We start from the raw sequence: 23,802 nt of genomic DNA, 5'->3' as shown, positions 1-23,802 counted from the left end.
GTGTATTCCCAGAATTCGGTGATGATGAGGGTGACGACGCAGAGCAACAAGAGGAAGAAGATGACGAAGAGAACGACGAGATGCCCGAAGCTGAGGATCATTTTGACCAGCCCTCGATGCAGCAGCCGATGTTTCTGCATGATCAATTCCAGGCCCCTCCACATCATTTTGACCAGCCGCATCAGCAGGAGGGACACAAAGTCCCACCATATTCCCCCCCCCCCCCATGTTCTTTGACCAATTTGCCACAATGTTCTCCACGGTGCAACGCATCGACGCCCAAACGCAAGAGAATTCGAGAGCCATCCTAGATGTGGCAAGCCGTGTTGATCGATTGGAGCAGTCCTCCTCTCACACTTCCCGCCAGGTCCAGGATATGTGGGACTACCACTATCGCCACGGGCATTTCCCGCCGCCCGACCCCCCGATTTAGGTCCTTTCCGCCCTTTCCTCAAGCATTGAGGACAATGCTCGTTCTTAAGCTTGGGGTGGGGCATTTCATTTTCCTTTTATTTTTTTCATGCATTTTTAATTAGGTTGCATAACATTTTAGTTTTAAGCTAATTTTCATTCATTTTTTTTTAATTCCAAAAAGATTTTATTTTCTTCTTTTTCCACTTTTTATTTTTGCATAACATTTAGCTTAAGACATTAGCATTCATGCATTTTTGTTGTCTGTTTATTCTCACCTCTCTTGGATGCCATGGAACAGGTTCACAGTTATTGTATCATTATTGGTCCAGGATCTTGTTGCTATCTCACCCATCGAATCGGGACCACTAGCTGCAGTTTGGGATTTCATACTTGGGATCAGATGCTCGTAGCTTAAAGGGGTAAGTGATCATGGCCAGGTAGTTTCATGAAGAATTATGCATACAATACTAACAACTGTAGGATATACTATAGCAATGGGTGTTCTTAGCCTTGCGGTCACTACCGCAGAGAGGATCACACTTGATCATGTTTGAACTGTTAGGATGAAGCATTGGTGCTTGTCCCCGAGTAGAATCCATATCCGGTCTCTTTACATCACCATATCTTTTTGCGATTTTCTTAGAATTTAGAGAGTCTTTTAGTCCACATCTGGACATTTTCATTATCTTTGAAAAACCACAAGTTTGAAAAGGAGCTTACATTACATCTTTATGCTCCACACATGGTCATTTTCACACTTAGGCCATTCGGATTATATCATTACCCTTTCGGTTCCACCTACACACCTTTGGGAACCAAATTTTGAGTCAAAGGGTTTTCTCATCAAAAAAAAAAAAAAACAAAAAAAAAACAAAAAAAAAAACAAAAACAAAAAAAAACAAAAAAAACAAAAACAAAAACAAAAAAAAAAAATGAAGCATGCAAATTTTCAGTTGCAACTATCTTAGATAGGTGGCCGGTTCAATTATTGAACAAATTAACATCTTGGTCACCCGGCGTTTGATATTCATTTATTTAGGTATGTTTTATTGTATATAGATCGAGTTGTTTTTCGCAAATTGGTGATGTTAGGGAGATTGTCGAGTCGGATACTACGGGAGGTTTGGGCCAACACCAAGTGAATCGATTCCTACAACGGTGCCCGAGCGATTAAACCTAGTTATACATGAGAGAAACCGGCAAATGTGAGATCAGAGTGTACACTTAAAAAAGAGCTCCACCCGAGCCCATCCAGTTGCTTTCTCCCTACTACAGATGTTCTTCATTGTATACATGTTCCATTGAGGCTGCGACTGCTCATCCCTCCTTACTCACCTAAAGGAGTTGTCCTGGCTATGGTTTATGGTTCCATTGTCATCGGATGAAAAAGTTGTGAGATAGCAGCGAAATCAATTCTGACCATGTTGACTAACGTCGAACAGGTTCCATGGTTCTATCCATTCTTTTTATTTCTAGGGTAGTTCATCCCAAGTTCATTTAGTCTTGTCTTACTTGAGGACAAGTAAGGTTTAAGCTTGGGGTGATTTGATAGCTTCATTTTAATTACTTCTTTTTATAGTTTATTTTAGCATATTTCATTCATAATTTAGATAATTTCCATGCATATTTTCCTTTTTGTTATTTTATGACTATTTCGGGTACTCTCGAATCTTGTGAGCATAATTGCAGGTTTTCGGGTCTAGCGGAGCGGGAGTGTTCGGGACATATAGGAGGCGATGAGATTTGGTAGACAAAAATGATGTTGGGCTTGATGGGTAGTGGCGATGATGCATGGAGTGATCTTGATGATTATTTGAAGACTTGGAGAGAAATAAACTTTAAATTTGCAAGATGCGGGGGAATATTCAAGCGTACGTAAATTATTAATCGGGCGAATTCACGAGCTTTGGAGGATTTGGAGAGGTCAAATTGGGCTTAAAATGAAGAAAAACTTGAAGAAAATGGGCTAGGAGGTGATTGGATTCGATCTGGGCCAAGTGGGCTAAGCTATGGAGGCCCAAAACCTCAAAGATGCTACATCCAGGGACCACCCGCGCAAGAGCACGCGGGTCGCGCAACCTCCTGCAGGGGCAATTTCGGAAATTCTTCTTTTGAGCTATTTGAGGAAGGTTGGTGCCCATCTTTTGCATAATCTTGGACATCCGATTTTTGAAGATTCTCTCTGGAGTTTTGAAGACTTTTGAAGGCCAAGAACCCTTGAAGAACATCATATTTTTACCTCTTGATTCTTGCTTAATGTTTGGTACAATTTTCTCTAACTTTGTTTCTTTGGGTTTAGCCATGCTTGACTAAGCTAATCTTGGTTGACTTTTGGTTAATCCTTTGAACTTTTGTTGAATGTTGAAGAATCCATGAACATGTTCTTGAATCTTTATGGGAATGTTTTGTGTTTTAACATCTTATCATTACTTGTATGTTTTAGTTCATGAGTTTAAATGTGTTTGTGGTGATTAGTTGGCTAATTTCTTGATTAAGTAAAGGATCCTCAAATTAGCAAGCAACAAATGATTTTTGTGTTGTTTTTGCTTCATACAATCATAAAAACATTTCCTCCAACATGGTGGTGAAAGCATTTGATCCCTCTTGGATTTGGTGACTTTTTGGTTCTTAATGCTAGTTGACTTTCACTAATTACATGCTATTTGGAATTAGTGACTTTGACTAAGGAAATTGTTATGAGCTTCTCTAGCCATTTCAACAATTAAGAAAAGTCTAGGTAATCTCAAGCTCCTTGGATTACTATAGCAAAATTGAGGATTTAAAACAAGTATTGCACCATTGAATTCTAATGATATGTTCATCAAAAGTCAAAGTGAGAAAACTTTAAGTCAACCATCTTTCCCTTATTGATTTTACATCAAATTCTTATTTTTGTTGCAATTGTCTATTTAAATCATAGTTAATTCTAGTTTGTTTCAAGTATTTCAAAACATCAAAACCCCCATTTTTAATTTATTGTCATATTCCAAGTATTTTACAAAGAGATTTTTCATAGAGTTATCAAATTGAACCAGTCTCCGTGGATTCGATCCCTTTACCACTATACACTATTTTAGTGTGTAATATTTAGGGTTATTATTTGTGTTGGCCTCGACAACCACCACATCCCTTTTATAGGGGCTGAGAGGCCTCGGTACGCGGGGCGTACCCGTGCATCATGCATGACCGAGTCCTCGACTGCCCCGGAGTTCGGATGGGACGGGGCGTAGCTCGCATAGGGGGCGACGTGGACGAACCGGGGCCAAGGCCTTGAGTACGTTGGGCATCGTCGTGTACGCAGAGCGTACTCACGTGACTCAGACTTCAGATAATACTGAAGTTTTCAATAAAAATCTATATTAATTATTTATCAAACTTCAAAAATTCATATCTCCTTCATACGAACATTGTTTTCGACGTTCTTTATATCCATGCGTAGGTGAGACTAAGATCTACAACTTTCGTTTAGATTCCGTCGACAAATTCCGAAATTATTTTTATTATTTATTTTTTTAAAAGGTTGGGGTAAGAAAATTCGTTAAAAATTCATAACTTTTTCACACGATGTCCATTTTGGGCGTTCTTTTTATGTACATTTGTAGTTTAACGATATCTATGACTTTCATTTAGACACCTAAGGTCAAAAAGTATTTTATTGAAACTTTGCGTTTTTACGTAACTTCGTATTGCCGGTTTTTGTCGGAAAACTTAGAATGGCCATAACTTCTTCGTTATAACTTGGATTTTAGTGTTCTTTATATGCTTGGAAACCTTAAGACGATATTTACTACATAGCGTACTCCAAACAGAGCTTTTGAATACTTCATTTTTCGATGATATTCTAATCCATTTTCAAAGAGGTTACAAGACTCGATCTTCAATGACCTGAAATGATGGGTTGTTACACATGGTGCTTCATCATGGCCCTTGATGCACCACCTAGGTGTAAGGTTCACTATGATGCTCATGATTTTATGATGCTGCTAAAAAAATAAAGTTGCTCAAGGAGGATGCTCCATATAGTTGATGCGTTATCATGATGTGTCATGGCCCATGGTGGCTTATGATGCGCCATCATGACTCGTGATGCTCCATCATGAGTATGGCCGATGCTCATGAGGTTGAAGATTCTAGAAGTGCATGCATGGCATTCTGTGATTTGTTGGAAATTAGAGCATCCCATTCATGAGATAGTTATGGATGGGCCTGACCCATCATAATTAGGATTTCTCATGCTTGCCTATATATAGGTTCATATCCATACCATTATAAATTGCTAGTTTTAGTGAGAGCTCAAAGTGAGATACAACATTTCATGTTTGTAATAGTTCTTCAAAGTTAATAAAATCCTATATATATATATATATATATATATATATATATATATATATATATATATATATATATATATATATATATATATATATATATCGTTCACCCGTAGACATAAGTTACCTTGATCGAACCACATAAATATTGCGTTAAGTTTTTTTTGAAGTTTTATTTCCGCAAGTTTCACCGAAGTTTGTTTGACGTTTGTCTGAAGTGCTTAACTTGTTTTGTTGTTATCCCAACAAAATTTTCTATTATGTAAAATAGGCTCTAATACCATTAATGTGTTTTAATAACTAAAAATGATACTTCTTCTAAAAACGAAAACAAAAACGATTTTAAAATAAGTATTATTTTGTGACCATCCCACCGAAGATCCAATTACATGAATTAGAAGGATTATAAAACAACCATATGATGTTTAGGATGACAACCTATGAAGCCTTTGATCCTACTTGGTATTAGAGAGTTGATGATGGAAATAGAACCCAAAGAAGAGCTCATGTTTAATGTATCCACCAACAAGTATAAGTCACAAAGAATGCTAGTTCTTAACTTGTATTAAGTACTTCTTAAACCTTTATGAACCAAACACATTTTAGTCTTAAAGGAGAAGCGCATAAGATACCAACTTCTTTCACTAGTCTTCAAAAGAGAAAAAAAAAAAGGGGGATAAGGAGGTCTTGGCCAAGAGAGAAAAAAATAAGCAAAGATATAGCACAAATGAAATCCTTTGTTTCTCTTTTAGACACACATATCATATCTAAGACTCATATGTCTACAAATGTCAAATGTATGACACTTAAGGAGTGTAGTGTGTGTAAGAAGGAATATTGCAAGCAGCCTTAACCCATTTCTTCATCGACTCCACCAAGCGAGGAAGTAAGTGATATTTGGAGTGTCTTCACTCAATATGTGTATTAGTTTATATACATTATATAAATGAACTTAAAGAGGTCCAAAACTTTTTACATGGCATATTAAATCATACCTAATGATATAATTGTTAGTTTAACTCTAAGTAAATATTATTTTCATAAAATAATAAATTTTCAATCAAATACAAGAATTGACAATATTTAATAAGTGACTACTTGCTATAGACGCAACACTATAGGATCATATGTTATTAATTAGTAATGTCATTATAAAATTATTCTTGAGCATATAGATAGAACAATTTCCTTTTAAGATACTGTCTATGTGTTTAAAAATATTTTTTTGCCTTTCGTATTATCGACACATCTCTTTTGTGACAAACAATATCCTTGAGTTTGATGAGTGAGAAATGGGCATTTTCTTTAAGTTCAACAACATTTACAATATAGTAATATGAGATTCCAACAATATATGTCAAAACTTATTTAGTATTTGAACAAGTTTTCCATATAGAGGGTAATAAGAGATTCTAGCTTGAAGTTGTCTTTGTGGTTTGCCAAAATTTCACGTTTGGTCCTTAACTTTTGTTTTGCACTCGGATCATCCCTAGGTTTTGATTTTGTTATGGTGTAAGTCTCTGCCTAATTGAAAATGACTATAATACCCTTAATATTTTATTTTTCAGTATTTTTAATATTTTATTAATTAAATTAATCAGCTAATACTTAATATACATAGGTGATAGGTCCCACCTCACTCCTAACCCTACCCCAATGATCTCCCATTCTCCCCTCATATGTCATTCTCACACATATGAAAAAGAAAGTAACTTAACCCCACCACCGGAGACACCAAATCATAGCTACTAGAACCACCAGATTGCCAGCGACGGATGCACTAAAAACCCTCAGACCGCCGTCTGCTTTGTGTTTCTCAACTTTTTCTTCTTGTTCCTTCTATTTCTCTCACCGAAAACCTCTTCCACCGCTATCATTAGTTCTAGAAAGGTTTTCCCGGCGTCGAGTTCTCTCTACTCCGTCTTCCTCCTATTTTTTTCCTGATCTGCTTGTTGATCGCTTTCCTGAAGTAGATCTATTTGGCGATGGTCGATGGCAGTGGCGGTGGCAACAAATCCAATGGTGGAGGCTTCAGGGCATGGTGGTTGTGGATTTAGAGCGGCAATGGTTTACATCGATGTTTTGGTCGTTTGAGTTTTGGTCTTGCCGGGTTTGAGTTACAGGTTAGGGTTAGAAGAGTGGGTGATGTTTTTCCGGGGGCTGGCTGGTGTTTGCTTTATATTTGTTCAGATATGCATCAACTTTGGTTTTCATATCTCATCAATTGTTTAGGTTATATAATAGATTTTTCTGGATGTCTTTTCATTTTTCCAATGGTGGCCGATGGTGGTTTCCAGTGGCTGACAGGTTTCTGATGATGGTAGCGAGTAGTGACATGTGGTGGTGATGGTGTGATTGTTTGATTTCTTGTAAGATTTTCAGGTTTTCGGGTAGATTATGGTTTGATAATTGTTTGAGATTCGATTGTAGTGTTTTCTAGTGCCTGGCGGCGGCTGAAAGTTGGTTGATGGTGGCCGATGACTGTTTGTGGTAGTGGAAGTGATAGGAGTAGAGCATGAGTGGGAGTGTAAGTGGGTCGATAAATCACTTAAATCATTTCTTTTAATTAAAATAATAAGAAGAAAATTAAAAAAGAAAATATTAAGGGCATTATAGTCATTTCCTATTAGATAGGGCTTTAAAATGTAACAAAATCAAAACCTAAGGACGGTTCGAGTGCAAAACAAAAGTTAGGGACCAAACATGAAATTTTAACAAACCACATGATAGATGATTCCAATAATTTGTTCTATACTATAATTGCTTTGGTCATGGACAATTGGTTGTTGATCAATTTCCTGTTAAAAATATTTCTTCAAGTTAATAATTTTCATAGATCCTCCAAAGGTTAGTGGTTATGTATGAGACCATGAAGAATTCAATTTAATTGTTCATTTAATCTTGTGAACCATTCGACTTGAACAGGTGATCTAAGGGAAAGTGTTTTCAATGACATGTATTGATGAACCTTTTATAAATATATAATTAATTTTAGTCAAATATTTTATATAAACATGTTTATTTATAAATTTTAATTATTGTAAAAAATAAAATGTTGAAATATTATAAATAAAAGATAAGATAAAACTTAAAAGGCAAAAAAAATTAAGTTTAAAAGGTTTAAAATAAAACTAAAAAAAATACTTTGATTTTTGTATAGGTCTTATGAATTGTTCCCTATTTTGGTAAGATCAATCGAATACATCCCATAAATATCAAAGGTACGAAAAGTACCATATGTTTGAAAAACAAAATCTACAAACAACACATCGATCCACATGTTGATTTTTTGCATGCAAAAATTAATTCCAATAATACTTTGATAAAAAAAACACATTTAATTAGTTTATCAAAAAGTTTTAATTAATTTAAAGAAAAATTAAATTGCTTCCTACCTTTTATTCCTACAATTATTCCTACCCACTAAAATTATGACAAATCACTATTCAATTTAATTGTATTTGATATATTCCTAATATAGTTTTAATGATTTAGTTTAAAAATTATGGAAAGATTACACTTGTCATAATTTTATTTGGTAGGAACATTTGTATGCACAAAAAGTAGGAATCAATTTAATTTCTCTTAATTTTATCGTTTCTTTTAACTATTTCCAAAAACATGAATAACATGTTCAATAACAATAAAATACCAAAAATATTTTTTGTTTTTCATAGTCCTAATTAAAGAAGCTTTGATGCTACTGTTGATGAGTGTTGATAAATGATATTTAAAACAATCATAAATAAGATCAAACAATGAAAACGATAATAGTTTAAATTTTTAACTAAATCCACAAATAATCAACCATAGCTAGCGTGTTTAGAATACTATTTCAATATTGAAAACACATTATCAAAGAAGATAATCTTCAATGGTTAATCCACATAGAGCAAGCAACAGGGAATGATAGACATTAAATTGATCAAACTCTTCCCATTCTTTTTACATTACAAAAGCCTATACTAAAACTCCGACGATTATCCGTAACTATTGAGGGTGTGGCCCTTGAAAATTACACCGCTAGGGCCTGTTTACAACGAACCAAATCGTATATTAATTTGTTATCGAAGGGAAAAAGAACATATTAGTTCGTCCTTATGCCCAAAATATTAGGCTATTACATATACTCTACAATGTGCTTACCAACACCTTAGTTCAACATCGGCTTCACTACATCCTTACCTATTTTAAGAAATATCTACCACTCTACCCTCATCACTTTTATGTAAATATATAAAATAAATAAAAAGAGGAGAAAAGAAAAAGAAAAGAAAAAAAAGAAAGAGAAAGAGGAAGAGAGATCGTGGAGCTCTTGCCTCAAGTCACTTCACACCACCACCATGACCTTAGTGGGACGTTTGGGGTCCCGAGCTACTGCTCAATTATCGGTACACAGTGTAATTTTTTTTTTTGGTTTTTTCTATTAGTTGCACTTGCTTGAAGGACGAGAGACACCCCTACTAAAACAGTCTGCATCCGCCACTGACCACCACCATCCCAAGGTTCTTAATTTTATTTGGAGCTACGAGGAAAGCTTAGATATCGCCTCAGTAGGTTTTTGTGTTTTTTATGCCAACAAATAAAAGTGTAAGTGTAAGGACCAAAAGTATCTAGTGGTTAAAAAATTGTGTAAAAAACCTAAAGGCCCTAAATGTTTCTATTGCTAAGGTGTGATTGCTACATAATCACATGGGAATTCCCATCATACCGTATAGCATTAGTGTATATGTAGCAAAGATGACCAAGCTGCCAACCAAAATACTAGTAGAGTATGCAGCAAAAGAGGATAAACTCAAGTTTAAGGACGTACAACACATCGATCTTTGAAATATAAAATATCTATCAGGAACTACTATAATCTTCTTACAAAAACGTATATACATGCATGATTAACTCTAGATTTTATAACTAGGTTCAGAGACACCCTACTAAGCCCCTAAAATCCTTAATTTATACCTTACTACCACGAATTTGACTTGCATTTTCTAGTTTAGTGAAGTGGTACTTCAACCCTCATGCCTTATCATTATAATCTAAATCCCACTCTATCCTTAATTCTTCTTAAAACTCAACCACGTTCGTCTTTTTGAATGTTTGATGTCGTCATCTTCATCATTCTTTTCTCTCACCTCCTCAATCCTGTTGACAGCTTCTTTAATGTCCCATCTTTTTTCCACGTTAGGTTCACAACAATTCAACCCTATATTCAACAACGTCAACATCTGCCCTTCGTTACGCTTATCAAACCCTCCCATTTCCTTATCCAATACATCACTCGTCGGCTCCTCCTTCATCACCGAGTCCATGAAGTTCGCAAGCTCTGAATCGCCACCTTTGCTTTGTTGGAACGAGTTTGCTGGGAACTTCCCTGTCATGATCTCTAGAATCAACACGCCAAGACTCCATACATCTGTCTTCTTTGTAATACGTCCATGTTGCTTGTACTCTGGTGATTTAAAAGAGATCATTACATCTCGCGCTTGTTCTTGGTTTGTAATAGGAACTAATCCGTAGTCTGTGAGGAGCGAATCGAACTCTGGATTTAGTAAAACGTTTGATGATTTGAGGTGACCATGAGGTGCGATCAAGCTTGGAAGCTCATTGTAGAGGTGTAGAAGCCCTCTTGCGATACCTTTCACGATCTTCAACCGAGTAGGCCAATCCAGTGTTTGTCTTACGTTAGATCGCCTTCCTAGACGTTTTTAACAACAATTAGTTGCAACGATGCTAAGTATGTGATTATGGACATATATTTTAGGAAAAGAAAACGTATATATATACCATGAAGATGAACGGCTAAGCTGAAGTTTTGAACGTAGTTGGCAACAAAGAGTTTCTCTTCTTCTTGATAGTAAAATGCGATAAGTGGGACTAAGTTAGGGTGATTCAACTTACCTAACCTTCTCATATGCTTCACAAACTCATCGTTTGTAACGTTGTTCATGTGCTTGAACCTCTTCACCACTATGACTTTCTCACGAGTGAGAGCCGCTTTGTAACTTGATCCGAACACCCCACCACCAAGTATCTCCGCCGACGCCTTTAACAGGTCTGCTAAATCGAACTTTTCTGTGTCGTTTCTGAAGAATGTCAACTTGTGAGATGAATCAATCTTCTTGGCTGTGGTTTTACCACAACCTTGCTCCATCTTATCATGGTGATCAGATGGAGTAGCTCCCTTCACGTAAGTTGGTGGTACTTGAAATGAATCTTTTGCAGATGGGCCGAAGTGTCGCAGGATTAAGAAAGCGGCAGTGATCGCCGCTAACGCTGCAACCACCACCGATGCTATCAAGATGATCGTGCTGGTGGGGATCTCCGCCGTGCACTTCTTCAATGGTGGTCCACATAGCTCGCTGTTACCTAAAGGCGAAACGACATCATGAAAAACACAACCTTGAAAAATTCACAAGCTTTTTTCGGTTTTCACCATGGATGAAATCTAAAATTGAATAACTCACCGGAAAATTGACTTGCCGGAAACTTTTGAAGGCGTTTCGGAATAGTACCCCGGAGATGATTGTTTGCAAAGTTTACGATCATTAATTTATCACTCACAAACACGGGTATCGCACCTTCAAACTGATTATTTTGGAGCATCAAATCTCTTAACCTTGGTAATGTGGTGAGTGAGAAAGGGATTCGACCTTTGAAATGGTTATCCGCTAAATAAAGCTTCTTGAGCCTCCTCATCCCCTCAAAAGCGTTCGAAGGAACTTCTCTGGAGAACTTGTTGCCTGTCAAGAAAATACTTCTTAATCCACGTAACTTTTTGAACTCCGGGAATTCTCCTTCAAAACTATTGTTTTGAAAACTTATCGTTATCAAAGATGGCAATTTTGTTAATATGTTCATGTCAATGATGCCACCGAGTCCTTTTCCCTCAAGTCTTATACCCGAAATGGCGTCGTTGATGCAAAGAATACCTTCCCAATTGGGTTTGTTGCCATTGCATGGGATGGTGGAGGGGTTCCAAGTGGTTAGCTTGTTGCCATTGGTAACAGAATTCTTGAATTCAAGAAGGGTGTCGGATTCCGAACTATTTACATAGTGGAGGATTGAAATACAAATGAGAACATGAAGAAAAAGGTGGGCCACCGTCATGACAATGGCGGAGATTGGCAGTGGTGCGCGCACGGAAAGTGCGCGCCCACCGGAAAAGCAATGGAATATGGACAATGATGGCTGCCGCAGGGGGTGCAGAAAGCCAGAAGATGAAAGGGATTTTCGTGGGGATGAACGAAGGGCATGAGAGAGAAAGAGATTTTAGAGAGAAGGAAAGAAAATGAACATGATTAGAAGAATGAAAATGTACAATTGGCTCATACAAGGTTTTCTATCAGACTTATACGGGTTACCTTTAGTTTTTCAAGAATTAATTTCACATATACCTTATTTCAATTCGTATAAGATACTTATATATATTATATGGTCTACTATATATCTATCATGTGTGTCGAGAGATTGTCACGTTGTCATACCACTTTAATTTCTTGTCTTGTATGCAACATTTTTTTTTAATTATTATTATTTAAAACGATCTAATTTACATAAAATCAAAGTTTTCATTAAACTAAAAGGCATATGATAACAAAATATAACTTGAAATTAAAACATAGGGATCATAAAACATAAAAGGGTGTATATATTATATATTGGTGTCATTTTGTGCATCCCTTGACAACTTGCTAAAATTCTAGATACCAAAAATGTTTATTTTTTTCTTGGCAGAAAATTTCAATAGTAGTGTTTAACACTGTTCCATCATTTTCACAATTTGGCCAATCATGTCTCAATTTATTAACACAGCATTAAATTGTAGTTCGTGTTCTTCCATTAGGTGTAGATTTGATCTATGCTTAGTAGCGACCTCGATTCATTTTGTTGAGTGATTCTGTTCCAAAAAGATGACTCACTTTCCTAGATGCCGACCAACGGGTCCTCTGATACATTAACCCATATACAGACTAGTATTTTATCACTATACTCACTTTCTTGAGAAGGAAAATAAATTGCACAAACATTCTTGACTAGCATTGTAACCTGGTAATTGTACTCAAACAATAACATAAACTTTACGTCCTTGATGGGATGAAATCTTGGTTTTAAAAAGCGAGATGTGCTCCGATGCGATAAGGGTCCCGAAGTGCGATGCGTGATGCGCGTGCATCACGTAGATGAGGCGCACAAATAGTCATTAGTGAAACATAATGTGTTATGCATGATTACGAGTATACTAAAACACCGTAAATATATATATATATAAATAGTAGTGCATAGTAGCAAATATTGATAACTAAATAACTAATAGTCTATTAGTAATGCAAAATGAAACTAACAGATCCAAAAAGTAGTGCATACTGCATAATAGCAAATATTAATAACTAAATAACTAATAGCACATAATAGCAAATATTAATAACTAAATAACTAATAGTCTAATAATAGTGCAAAATGAAACAAGTAGACTCTAATATCATTTCCATCACTCATCAACATCATCATAATCATCAACCTCAAGCACCATATCTCCATCCTCATCACCAAACAAGCCAATATCCTCTTCCCTTAACAACTTTTGTGTAGAAAGTGCATGTGAAGTTGTTTCTAATCTTAGGGTCTTGGGTACCATATCTTCTTGTCGGATCAATGTTAGATCGAGTATCCATTATAGAAGAGTAGAAGTGTAGAATAAAACAGAGGTGAGTGATGAACTAACGAGTGATGATCTAAGAAGATGTCGATCAGATCAGTGATAAAGAAAGAGAGAAGAAAGACAGAACAAAAGGAGACGAAGAAGATTCAGTCGCAAGAGAAAAGAGAGAAGAAAAACGTACGCATGGGTATGGGTTATGAGTATTGTACGCGGCTACACGTTATCTCATAATCTAGGGTACATAAAAGTAGGGCCGATTAGTTTAATTAAACAATGCATGGGCTTTTTTAATTGGATTTTATATAAAATTTTCAAATAAATTGGGTCTGTCCAGGATGCATCGGGATGCACAGAAGCATGATGCGCTTGGATGCGCACACATCACCTCGCAACATGGACTTCGCATCGCAACAACATACAGAAGCGCTTTTATGCGCTTCGATGCGCATCGTGCCTGATGCACGCTTTTTTAAACCAAGGATGAAATCTTGATGAAAGGGATACTAGAGTCGATAAGCACATTAGTGACTATGTTGATGGTAGGAGTTAGTTGATGAAAATGGGATAAAAGTCAAAGCGCGTTGTTAATATGGAGGATTGGTGAATTGTGGAAGATGTGAACCATGAGAAAATACTCATATCTTCATTAAATGGACGTTATGATCATGAGAGTTGTAATTTAAGTAGGTTGTGAATGGTTATCAGTTATGAAAATACCTTAGTATACATATGGAGTCCAAAATGCTACTTTTTGATGTGCATCTAACAACAAAATAACAAATTTATCAAATATGAAGCACACTATGATACAAAAGCATAAAAAGATGTCATCTAGTGAGGAGAGAAATTGATTTTTTTTTTTACATTTGTTTGGTGCAAATGAGAAATATTGCATATTACATAATTTCAAAATCTGAAATCATAAAAATAATTAACATTATTGAGTGAAGTGTTGTAAACAAATAATTGAACATTATAATTAGCGGGTTATGAGAGGTTCAACTGCAGCTAATGGATTTACTTGGTATGAAAATGCAAGTTGCCATAAGTCAATCACAGATTTCTTCACAAACAAGGCCTGTTTTTTGAGAATACTGCAACCACAAATATATAATAAAAAAAATAATTATTATATACCGAATCAAATATTGACAATTTTCTGTAGTTTTGTGATCTATTCCATTAATATGTATCCTGCTGCTAAATTGCTACATTCTATGATCATGTGTGGTTGTTGTGTATAATAGGAATGAATTTTAATAGCATTTATAAAATGCAGTTTATATTAAAACGTTACAATTGTACCTTGTTATCGTATATTTCTTCCTCCTCATATAATAGTATGTGAGAAGCATGAAAATCGTGATCAAGATACTTCCATTTGATACTGCAAACCGGACCCCACCAAACTTTACATTAAGGGTCCGGAACCACCATAATGTAGGAACACGTTGTCCGGAATATCTTAAAATTGCTTGTTTTGCATCGACTTGTTTCGCGGATTCCAAGGTTTTTGAAGATCTTGAGGTTACATTTTCGTCTGTTACCAATGCCGACGTGGAGGCTTGAGATACTGTATCCTTGGAAGAGTGAATGGAATGTAAACGCCGTAAAAGCTCCTAAAATTGAAACCGTAGGAGGGTAATTTAGTAAATATCAGGTGTCCAAAGGGAAAAATAAACCAAACCGATACTCATTTAAGGGTATTGGTTCGGTTTATGGTAGAATCCAATGGAATTAGAATTTGAGATTCCATTCCATTCCATGACATGTTTGTTTGTCGATTCAATGGAATCCAATTCCGTTGGAATTAACCATTCCATTCCCTCCCCAATTCCATTGGACTCACTCTTAAGTCTTAGGCTATGTTTGGCACGCTGCAGCTAGCTGATTAGCTAGATTATTTTTTGAGTTTTTTTAGGTAATAAGTTTGGCGAGCCAAAAAGTAGCTTAAAAGCTAGCTTTTTAAAAAACTACTTGAACTAGCTTTTTAAAAGTTTTTTAAAATTTTTCCAAATATAACCTTAATTAATTATAAACATCATATTTTTCTCAATGACCTTTTATATCATTTTATATCTTTCAGCTAGTTTATCTGCTAGTTTTTACCAAACGTCATTTTTTATCGGCTAGCTTATAAGCTAGCAGCTATCTCTTCAGCTAACAACAATTGTTTTCAGCTATCAGCTAGCTCTTCAGTTAATAGCTAGCTTTTCAGCTAGTACGCCAAACATAGTCTTAATCTTCATTTGTGCAAAAGACATGAATGCCCTTCTCATTCTGATCATCGAAAATAGCTATAGAAAGGTTACCTGGCGTATATGCTCGGGTAATGCAGCTTTCTCAACCCAAGAAATTCCAAGATTTGTGCCTTTTATAGTCCCTGAGAGAAGTGTTATATATGCCTCAACAACTTGAAGATATGTATCTACTTCTAGAACAAATCGATTGCCACATCCTTCCAAGTAAGATTTTGTATTTGTTTTTGTCTCTAAACTTGCTAGAATATAATATTTTTCATCCACAAATCTCCATTTGCTTAAAAATTCCTCAAGATTTTTTTGAGCCCCTTGAAGGTCTTCTTGCATCTGAAAACATACCCTGAAAAATTATGTTTTGTTTGAATTAGGGCTCATTGCATCAAATCAATTATTCAATTGCATATACATACACACAAACATTAATAATTTATACTTAAATGCAATGATTGAGCAATACCCAGCAAGGAAAACTTGGATTGGAATGGAAGCAAGTGAATCGAACAGCTGAGTTAACTCACTTATTATTTCCAATGTCCTGGAAAACAGAAATCATTGTTAAATGCATGTTAATACTTGTTGATGATTGTTATTTTTTAGTTTCATAACTAATTTGGTCCATGTTCCATGTAAAATGACTATTTTACCCTTCTTAACAATTGTTAGAAGGAGCAATTATAAAGATGAATACCTTCCAAGTTCCTTCAAGGACTGCACAAACACCATACCAGCTGATTCAAGCATGTCATTAAGCTCAATATCATCATCTACAACTGCGTTGATGTGTTCTTTGTCACATAAACGTTTAAGAACAGAAGAAGCTGATGATGATGCATCTTCAAACATAGAGCAAACTAGGTAGCTGCATCGCAAGGTGGTGAAGTATATATTAGAATCGTGCATTACTTTGCAGAAATTTGTATCTTTTAATTGAATAAAAATGGTATATGGCATCTTTGATCCAATTAATCTACAGTTCGATGTAAATTGTATAGTAACCCTCTCCAAACATGATCGATTTAGGCCTTCCAGACAGTAGACTTGCCCGAGAAATTGCTAGCGGTTTTTAGGAAGTCAAAATTGGTATGTTGAAAGGAGTAACAAAGTTCTTACGAGTGGAATTTGATCGTAATAGAGAATTGCGGAAATATGTAAAGATGATTAGGGTATACAAGATAAGAGGTATGAATATTGAAAGTTTACCTTTCTGCTAGCTCAATTTCACTCCAAACTGGCCGACTTCCAACCGGCTTTTCCATCTCCGTGACTCTATTTAGCTGATCAGCGACGGATGTCTCGGTCTGTCTCCCCAATTCCACTGCCATCGATCAGGTATCGGTGCAGAGCAACCCAAGTACCCAATTTGTAAAAGGGATAATCTATGCGGAAATTAGGGCCCGCAATTCGACGCGATGATAATGCACGAAACAAAGCTACATAAACAATTTATACTTCTACTTAGAAACCAATGTTTATGGTTGTTGTGAATTGATGGGTATTGGATAAATCAAATTTTAAGTGGAAAAATCTTTTTTTTTTTTGTTGCTAAATTAGCCCATAGTTAGAGTATGAAAGTAGGGTTGTAAACGAACTAAGGGTTAAACAAAACATTCGTGAAGCGTTCGCCAAAAAATTGTTGTTAAATGTGACTTGAACATTTGTAGATCAAGTTTGAGCATTTGGCGCCATTATGAAGCATGAAGCTTGAGCAGGTGGCTCACCTTCGGCATCAAGATGCGCCCCATAGGAATTCAAGATGCTCCCCCAAGGAGACAAGGTGAGTGACAGTGTCAAATATGTTGGGGGCATTGTTAGATGCATTGCAAATTGGTGTTGGTTTGGATGTGTTTATGATGTGTTGTTGGAATCATGGTGCGCTTTGTAGAAGTAGGATGCTCTTCTTATGGTGCAAGATGCGCCCCCCTAGGGTGCATGGTGAGCCCTTACGTGGATGGTGCGCCCCCTCTATGATGCACTATAGAGCTCAAGGAGGTCCACAGATGCACTTACGGATAAATCTCCTAAGGAGGATGCCCCTATATTGCAGGATGCGCCCTCATAGGCATCATGTACCCTCATGGAACATTGTAACAACCAGAAAATTTTGATCCAAACAAAGTGTATCTATAGATAGTATAAAACCACATCACAATCTTGTTGTAATAAATATTTGAAAATTTATTGAGATAGATAAAAAAATTCTAGAAATTACAATTTGTATGAAGAATATTTAAGCGTGGATTAAGAAGTTAAAAATCTCAAATTGTATTACACTACCTATTGTATTTTATCCAGTAAAATTAATTACGATTGTAAATTTAAAGCTTTTAATTGATATATAAAACACATCGCCTTCATATGGGTGGTAGAAAATCTACCCAATGTCTCATATGTGTTGGTCACACATTATCCGTTGGTCACACATTACCCAAACTAAAACATATTTTATGCAACGTATACTTGTCTTTGATTGCAAAATTTATTGTTGTGTTACCATCTTTTCCATGGGTTACTTTGGAAATTCCCTTATTATTGAAAAAGTCCTTATTATAAGAGTAAATAACATGATTTTTAGGTTTAGTTTCATGCATTGCATCTATTACATTATTTTTAAATTATCATTGAGCTTTCAATATTTATAATAGTGTATGATATTCTTGCAACTTTTTTTCTCCAATAAGATAAGTTTACTTTTCTTCTTTGATTCATAAATATTATTTAGGTTTTACATCAAGCTTTGATTATTGACCATATTCGATTCTTCATTAGATGTTTAACTCCAATAATACTCATTAGACTTTTCAAGTCTAACCTACTTATTTTGACATGTGTTCGAATGAAGAGACCTAGTTGAAGACCAAAGATGGAACCATATATTTGTATATTTAGAATATGTTAAATTTTGAATTAAGATGTATGTTATTTTGTTTACTTTACCTTTGATTAATTTGTTAAACCCTAATATGTATTGATCCTTTAAAAATGTTAAATGTTAATGTCTAGACCGTTTATGATTTTACTTGTGAATCTTATTTCACATTATTTACAAATTTTTATTAAAAATGATTATCTCAAATAGTCGATACAAAGGATGTTTCAGAGACTCTGATGTCACACACTAAGAGTTATAAAAGAATTTGGAAATAAATAATATATTTATACGTGATAAATTATCATTGTCCAACTAAAATAAATAGATAAACAACCAGTTATTTAGTATTTACTAAATCTAACTAATAAATAAAATGGATTTGAGATTGATTTATGGGTTTGAATTATGATTTTATTTGATTTTGTTTATAGTTAAATATTTGAATGAGGAGGAGGAGGAGGGTGGATGACAATTTTATGTGGTGGATATCAAGTTTAGATGATTGATGGTATTTTTAGATAAGAATTTAACTTATTAAGGTAATTAACTTTTCAGTTTGTTTATATATGAGTAACTAATTTTTTTTGTACACATCTAGGTAACAAATTTGTTTGAAGTGTTCACATATGACTGACTATAGCCAGTTACATTCGGTTATAATGGTCATATATACACACTTTCAACAAGTTTGTTATGTAAATGTATACAAAAAAAATTACCTAAATATGAAAAAAAAAAAACGAAAAGGTAATTATCCTAATAAATCAATTTTCGTTTTTATTAAGATAATTGATCATAATGTTTGCAATATTAATAGATTCTGTTAAATTTCCTTAAAACAATATTTATGACAATTTATGAGCATTTATATTGGTCACGACATGTTGGGAGTCGTTTTTGTTCACAACATGGTGGTGCCTTGGCACTGGCCGACCTCTTACCGTCTACGATTAATGCTAGTCGGTCAAGCTAGTCGGAGTCGTTTATGGCAGTGCCTTCAGCATGACCGGACCGTCTCTTAGGGTCTGGCTATTTGGACCATTCTCTAGGTCTTTGACATGACTGGACCTCGCAGAGCCTACAGTTTATCCGGACCCCCCCCCCCCCCCCCCCGAGTATCTAGGCCTTAAGATAAAATCTTATTTCTATAAAACCACAATGTGTTTTTTTCTTGTCAAATCTTGAGGTTTTTATTTATTTATTTATTAAAATAATATGTTATAAAAAGATATTTACCAAAATGGTGTGGTACAAAAAAACTATCTAAATGTGTACAAAAAAAAAGTTTGTCACCTAGATATGTACAATAAAGTTTAAAAAGACAGTAACCTGCTACAGTCGATTATAATGGTCATATGTGAACATTTTCAAAAAAGTTTGTTACCTAGATGTGTACAAAAAAATAGCTACCCATATGTGAACAAACTGAAAAGTTAATTACCTTAATAAATCGGATCCCTTTTTAGATTGTGATGTTGCTCTTGTCTGACTTCTCAAAAAAACAAGAAAATGGACACGAATAAGTTCAAAGGTGGGTATGGTTATAAGTATACTAGGTTAAAACTCATGAAAGCCACGGTTGATATGATTAAATATTTTGTATGGACAAAAAAATTAATAACAGTAAAAAAAGCATAAGATTGTCGATGATAAATGAAATCATTTCAAAATATTTATCAATTTCAAAATTTAAAATAGACAAAACTGCACAAATGGTCCCTGTGGTTTGCTGAAAATTGCCACTTTGGTCCAAAAATGTTTGGACTAGCACCAGAGGTCCAAACTTTTCATTTTGTTGCGAGTTTGGTCCAATTTGGTTTGAACTTTTTTATAAAGACGATTTTGCCCCTGATTATTTAATATTTTAATTTTTATTTTATTACAATAATTAAAAAGAATTAAAAGAAAAGAAAAAAGAACATACTCTGTCTCTGTCTCTCTCTCTTTCTTTCTCTCTTTCTCTCTCTCTCTCTCTCTCTCTCTCTCTCTCTTTCTCTTTCTCTCTCTCTCTCTCTCTCTCTCTCTCTCTCTCTCCAAAGCAGACGAGCACCAGAGGTAATACAACCTTGTGATCGATCGACACTCCCCGGAAATCCCCTTCTAGCCTCGCCTCTCATACCTCTCTCTCGAACCAACCGTCACACCCGCTTCTTCTTCTTCTTCTTCTTCTTCTTCTCCTGTCGAGCAAAACCCACCGAGGACCTCGTCTTCTTTATTGTTGTTGCTCGTGGCACCTCATCGGGACCCCAAATGAACCTTGTTTTCGATTCCTCTTCCTGTTTCAAACCAACACCGGAGGCGTGTGGTCTACTGTCGTTCTCTTCTAACAATCGCTCGGGGATGAGAAGGCCAAATCGGAGACCAAATTTGCAGAGATTGGCACTCTACCTGTGTGTGTCTAGGGTTTTTTATTTGGGGTGATAGAAGGTTAGAGAAGGAAGATTCTGATGCTAAAACGACTTCATCTTTGTTCGAAGCAATCCCGACGATCTCGATTCTCAAATCGCCTCTCTCTACAACTTCTTTACGAACCCTCCTCAGATCTTACACCGATGAAGGTTTGGCGCTAAACTCGACTGATGTCCTTCTAGTTTTTTGAAACCCTAGCTATTCAGATCTGTTGTGGTGTTTGTGTGTGTATGTGTGTTTAATCTCTCGTTTGTCTTGTTCGAGTTTGTGTGTGTGTTTAATTTGTATGTGTGTGTGTGTGCTTGTGTTGTATCTGTTGAAAAATCGATGGATGTTTGTGTTGATCTGTGTTTGCTCATCATATTTCATTTTTATGTGTGTGTTCATTTGATCTGATTTTGTGTGTGTGTTCATCTAATTTCATTTAGGTGGAGATGGATATGACAAATTGTGGTTGTGGCAGGTGGTCGTCAAACAATGGTGGTGGAGGACGACGGTCGAATTGTGGAAGTGGCGGAAGATATTCTTCAGCATTCTTGAGGAAGAAGTAGAAGATGGGTGAGAGAGAGAAAAAGAGAGAGAGAGAGAGAGAGAGAGAGAGAGGGAGAGATAATATTTTCTTTTTTCTTTTAATTTTAATTCTTTTTAATTGTTGTAATAAAAGAAAATTAAAAATATTAAATAATCAGGGGCAAAATCATCTTTATAAAAAATTTAAAACAAAATCGGACCAAATTTGCAACAAAATGAAAAGTTTGGACCTCTGGTGCTAGTCCAAACATTTTTGGACCAAAGTGACAATTTTCAGCAAACCACAGGGACCATTTGTGCAGTTTTGTCTTTAAAATAACATAGGATTTGTATTTTGGTATTAATTAAAATCATGAAAGATTTAAAAGGCAATTATTTTCTCAATTTCAAAATTCGAAATAAGATATGATTTGTATTTCAAAAATTGAACCGCATTTTCTATTTTTACAAAAAAAAATGGAATTAATTTGAGTATTTTTTATATAATTTCGGGGTTACTGTTAATAATTATGGATTTATGATTTTGAAATAAAGGAATTAATGGAATTTCAAAAAAGGATATGATTTGTATTTTAAAAAATAAACGGATATTGATATTGTTTCCAAAGAAAGTGGATATAGTTAAAGGAATTAAAAGTATTTTTTGATACAATTGTGGATTTATGATTTATTTTTTGAGAAATAAAAGAATTATTTAGAAGTGTGCCATATGGCAATATAGAATGGTAGAACACAGACATGTGAGGTTTTGTTTATTAAGAGAGTGAGATGTGACTTTTTATGGTTTTGTTTATTAGGAGAGTGAGAAGTGAGATGAGATGAGATTTATTTAATAATAATAATAATAATAATAATAACTAGAAAAGATTCTGCGGCGTTGCCGGGATCGGAAGGTAGTGCTTTGTAAAGTAGAGTAGCATGTTGAATTGCATTGAGATAATTTAGTAAATGAAACAATGTCATCTAATTACATAAATAAAGAAATCTTAATCATTATTTATTGCAATAAATGAGGAAAATAAAGAAATGATCTCATAAATTGAACTTTATTGCCATGTATGACAGCGACCGGAAAAACAATCGGGAAAATATGACTATTGTTGTTTGTCCATTATGTGAGGGTAATTTGGTCTTTTAAGGTATTAGGGACTGAATTTGTGACGACGGGTAAACCATATTGACCATTTATGTAAATTTGGCGGCGGTGGTGATGGTGGTGATGACAATTGGTGGGTGGATTTATGGTATTGGGTGGTTATTTTCTAATAAATAAAACATTAATTTAAAACCAAAAGGAGAAATATAAATTAATAAAAAAATCGGATTAGGAGTAAAAGAGTGATTTCGGTTTCCATCGTTGTCCTCAATGTGTTACATCTGGTAAACCACAGGGACCAATCGTGTAATTTTGTCTAACAATAATAATAATAATAATAATGAGGGACCATTTCTGCCAAAAGACTAAATACTAATAATATATAATAAAAGACGAGGGTTATGAAAAATTCAAACGAAAGTGAAAGAATTGTTTGTGAACAAACGCATAAAGGTGAATGGTCAATGTTGTAAGTAGTTTTTTTAAAACCAACATAAGTTGGAGGACTAAAAGTGACAAAAAAATTGACAAAAGGTTGTTTGTGAACAAAAACATAAAGATGAAGTGTCAATGTTGTAAGTAGTTTTTTAAAACCAACATAAGTTGAAGGATCAAAAGTGACAAAAAAATTGACAAATAAAGAGGAGGAAACATGCATAACTTTAGGGATCAATCTTGCCAAACACTTAGGAATTCCTAACTTTCATATATATATATATATATATATATATATATATATATATATATATATATATATATATATATAGGTAGAGGTTCATTTGCGACCAATACTATTTTGTGAGACAAGGGGACAACATTTCAGCCTTTGATGAAAACTGATCCTATGGTTCTTAAAAAAACGTGATTAAGGGTAATTAATGTGTGTGATTAATTAATTAGGGACATATTAGTCATTGTTAGGTTAAAGATATCATAACCGGTTCTTGTACCAAAATTACTACCTTAGTTAACGAAATCAGATCTTCATCGCACTCAATCTTCAAATCTTCGACCAAGTATCCGGGATCTTATCGCATATATCAAAATCGCTGCTATGAGATCGAATTTTTTCCCTGGTCGATCAATTATCATCTGTTATCAAAACTGCAATTATGAAAATCACGTTTTTAGTGTTTTGTGACTTCATCTTTACATTCTTCAACCATTTTCTTTGTCATCTGGAAATGATCATCAGATATATGTCGATTTTCAAAAAATATGCTTCATCAAATCAC

At 34.9% G+C, this 23,802-nt stretch overlaps 2 protein-coding genes across 2 annotated transcripts; both read right to left on the bottom strand.

The window, feature by feature from the left end:
• Nucleotides 1-9,568: 9,568 nt before the first annotated feature.
• LOC145005658 (pollen receptor-like kinase 4) lies at nucleotides 9,569-12,025 on the bottom strand. Its single transcript, XM_078964770.1, has 3 exons — nucleotides 11,207-12,025; nucleotides 10,527-11,108; nucleotides 9,569-10,437 (listed from the first exon to the last, which is right to left on the bottom strand). The coding sequence occupies exons 1-3, from the start codon at nucleotides 11,847-11,849 to the stop codon at nucleotides 9,797-9,799; spliced, it is 1,866 nt and encodes a 621-aa protein (XP_078820896.1). The 5' UTR covers nucleotides 11,850-12,025; the 3' UTR covers nucleotides 9,569-9,796.
• Nucleotides 12,026-14,208: 2,183 nt separating this feature from the next.
• On the bottom strand, nucleotides 14,209-17,088 carry APEM9 (3-phosphoinositide-dependent protein kinase-1). Its single transcript, XM_078966491.1, has 6 exons — nucleotides 16,863-17,088; nucleotides 16,351-16,521; nucleotides 16,120-16,197; nucleotides 15,714-16,002; nucleotides 14,707-15,020; nucleotides 14,209-14,495 (listed from the first exon to the last, which is right to left on the bottom strand). The coding sequence occupies exons 1-6, from the start codon at nucleotides 16,982-16,984 to the stop codon at nucleotides 14,381-14,383; spliced, it is 1,089 nt and encodes a 362-aa protein (XP_078822617.1). The 5' UTR covers nucleotides 16,985-17,088; the 3' UTR covers nucleotides 14,209-14,380.
• Nucleotides 17,089-23,802: the final 6,714 nt, after the last annotated feature.

The sequence above is a fragment of the Lactuca saligna genome, chromosome 7 (assembly GCF_052625555.1).
Source record: "Lactuca saligna cultivar CGN05327 chromosome 7, ASM5262555v1, whole genome shotgun sequence".
Lineage (NCBI taxonomy): Eukaryota > Viridiplantae > Streptophyta > Magnoliopsida > Asterales > Asteraceae > Lactuca > Lactuca saligna.
This window is presented reverse-complemented; position numbering and strand designations above follow the sequence as displayed.

What these genes read in the sequence shown, in the direction of transcription:
- LOC145005658 (XM_078964770.1), bottom strand. Translation starts at nt 11,849, where the DNA reads ATGACGGTGGCCCACCTTTTTCTTCATGTTCTCATTTGTATTTCAATC. An exon ending in TCCGGCAAGTCAATTTTCCG is followed by an intron (nt 11,109 to 11,206) that starts GTGAGTTATTCA and finishes TTTCGCCTTTAG; the next exon opens with GTAACAGCGAGCTATGTGGA. An exon ending in CTTAGCCGTTCATCTTCATG is followed by an intron (nt 10,438 to 10,526) that starts GTATATATATAC and finishes AAAAACGTCTAG; the next exon opens with GAAGGCGATCTAACGTAAGA.
- APEM9 (XM_078966491.1), bottom strand. Translation starts at nt 16,984, where the DNA reads ATGGCAGTGGAATTGGGGAGACAGACCGAGACATCCGTCGCTGATCAG. An exon ending in ATCCAAGTTTTCCTTGCTGG is followed by an intron (nt 16,003 to 16,119) that starts GTATTGCTCAAT and finishes ATAATTTTTCAG; the next exon opens with GGTATGTTTTCAGATGCAAG. An exon ending in AAGAAATATACGATAACAAG is followed by an intron (nt 14,496 to 14,706) that starts GTACAATTGTAA and finishes TTGTGGTTGCAG; the next exon opens with TATTCTCAAAAAACAGGCCT.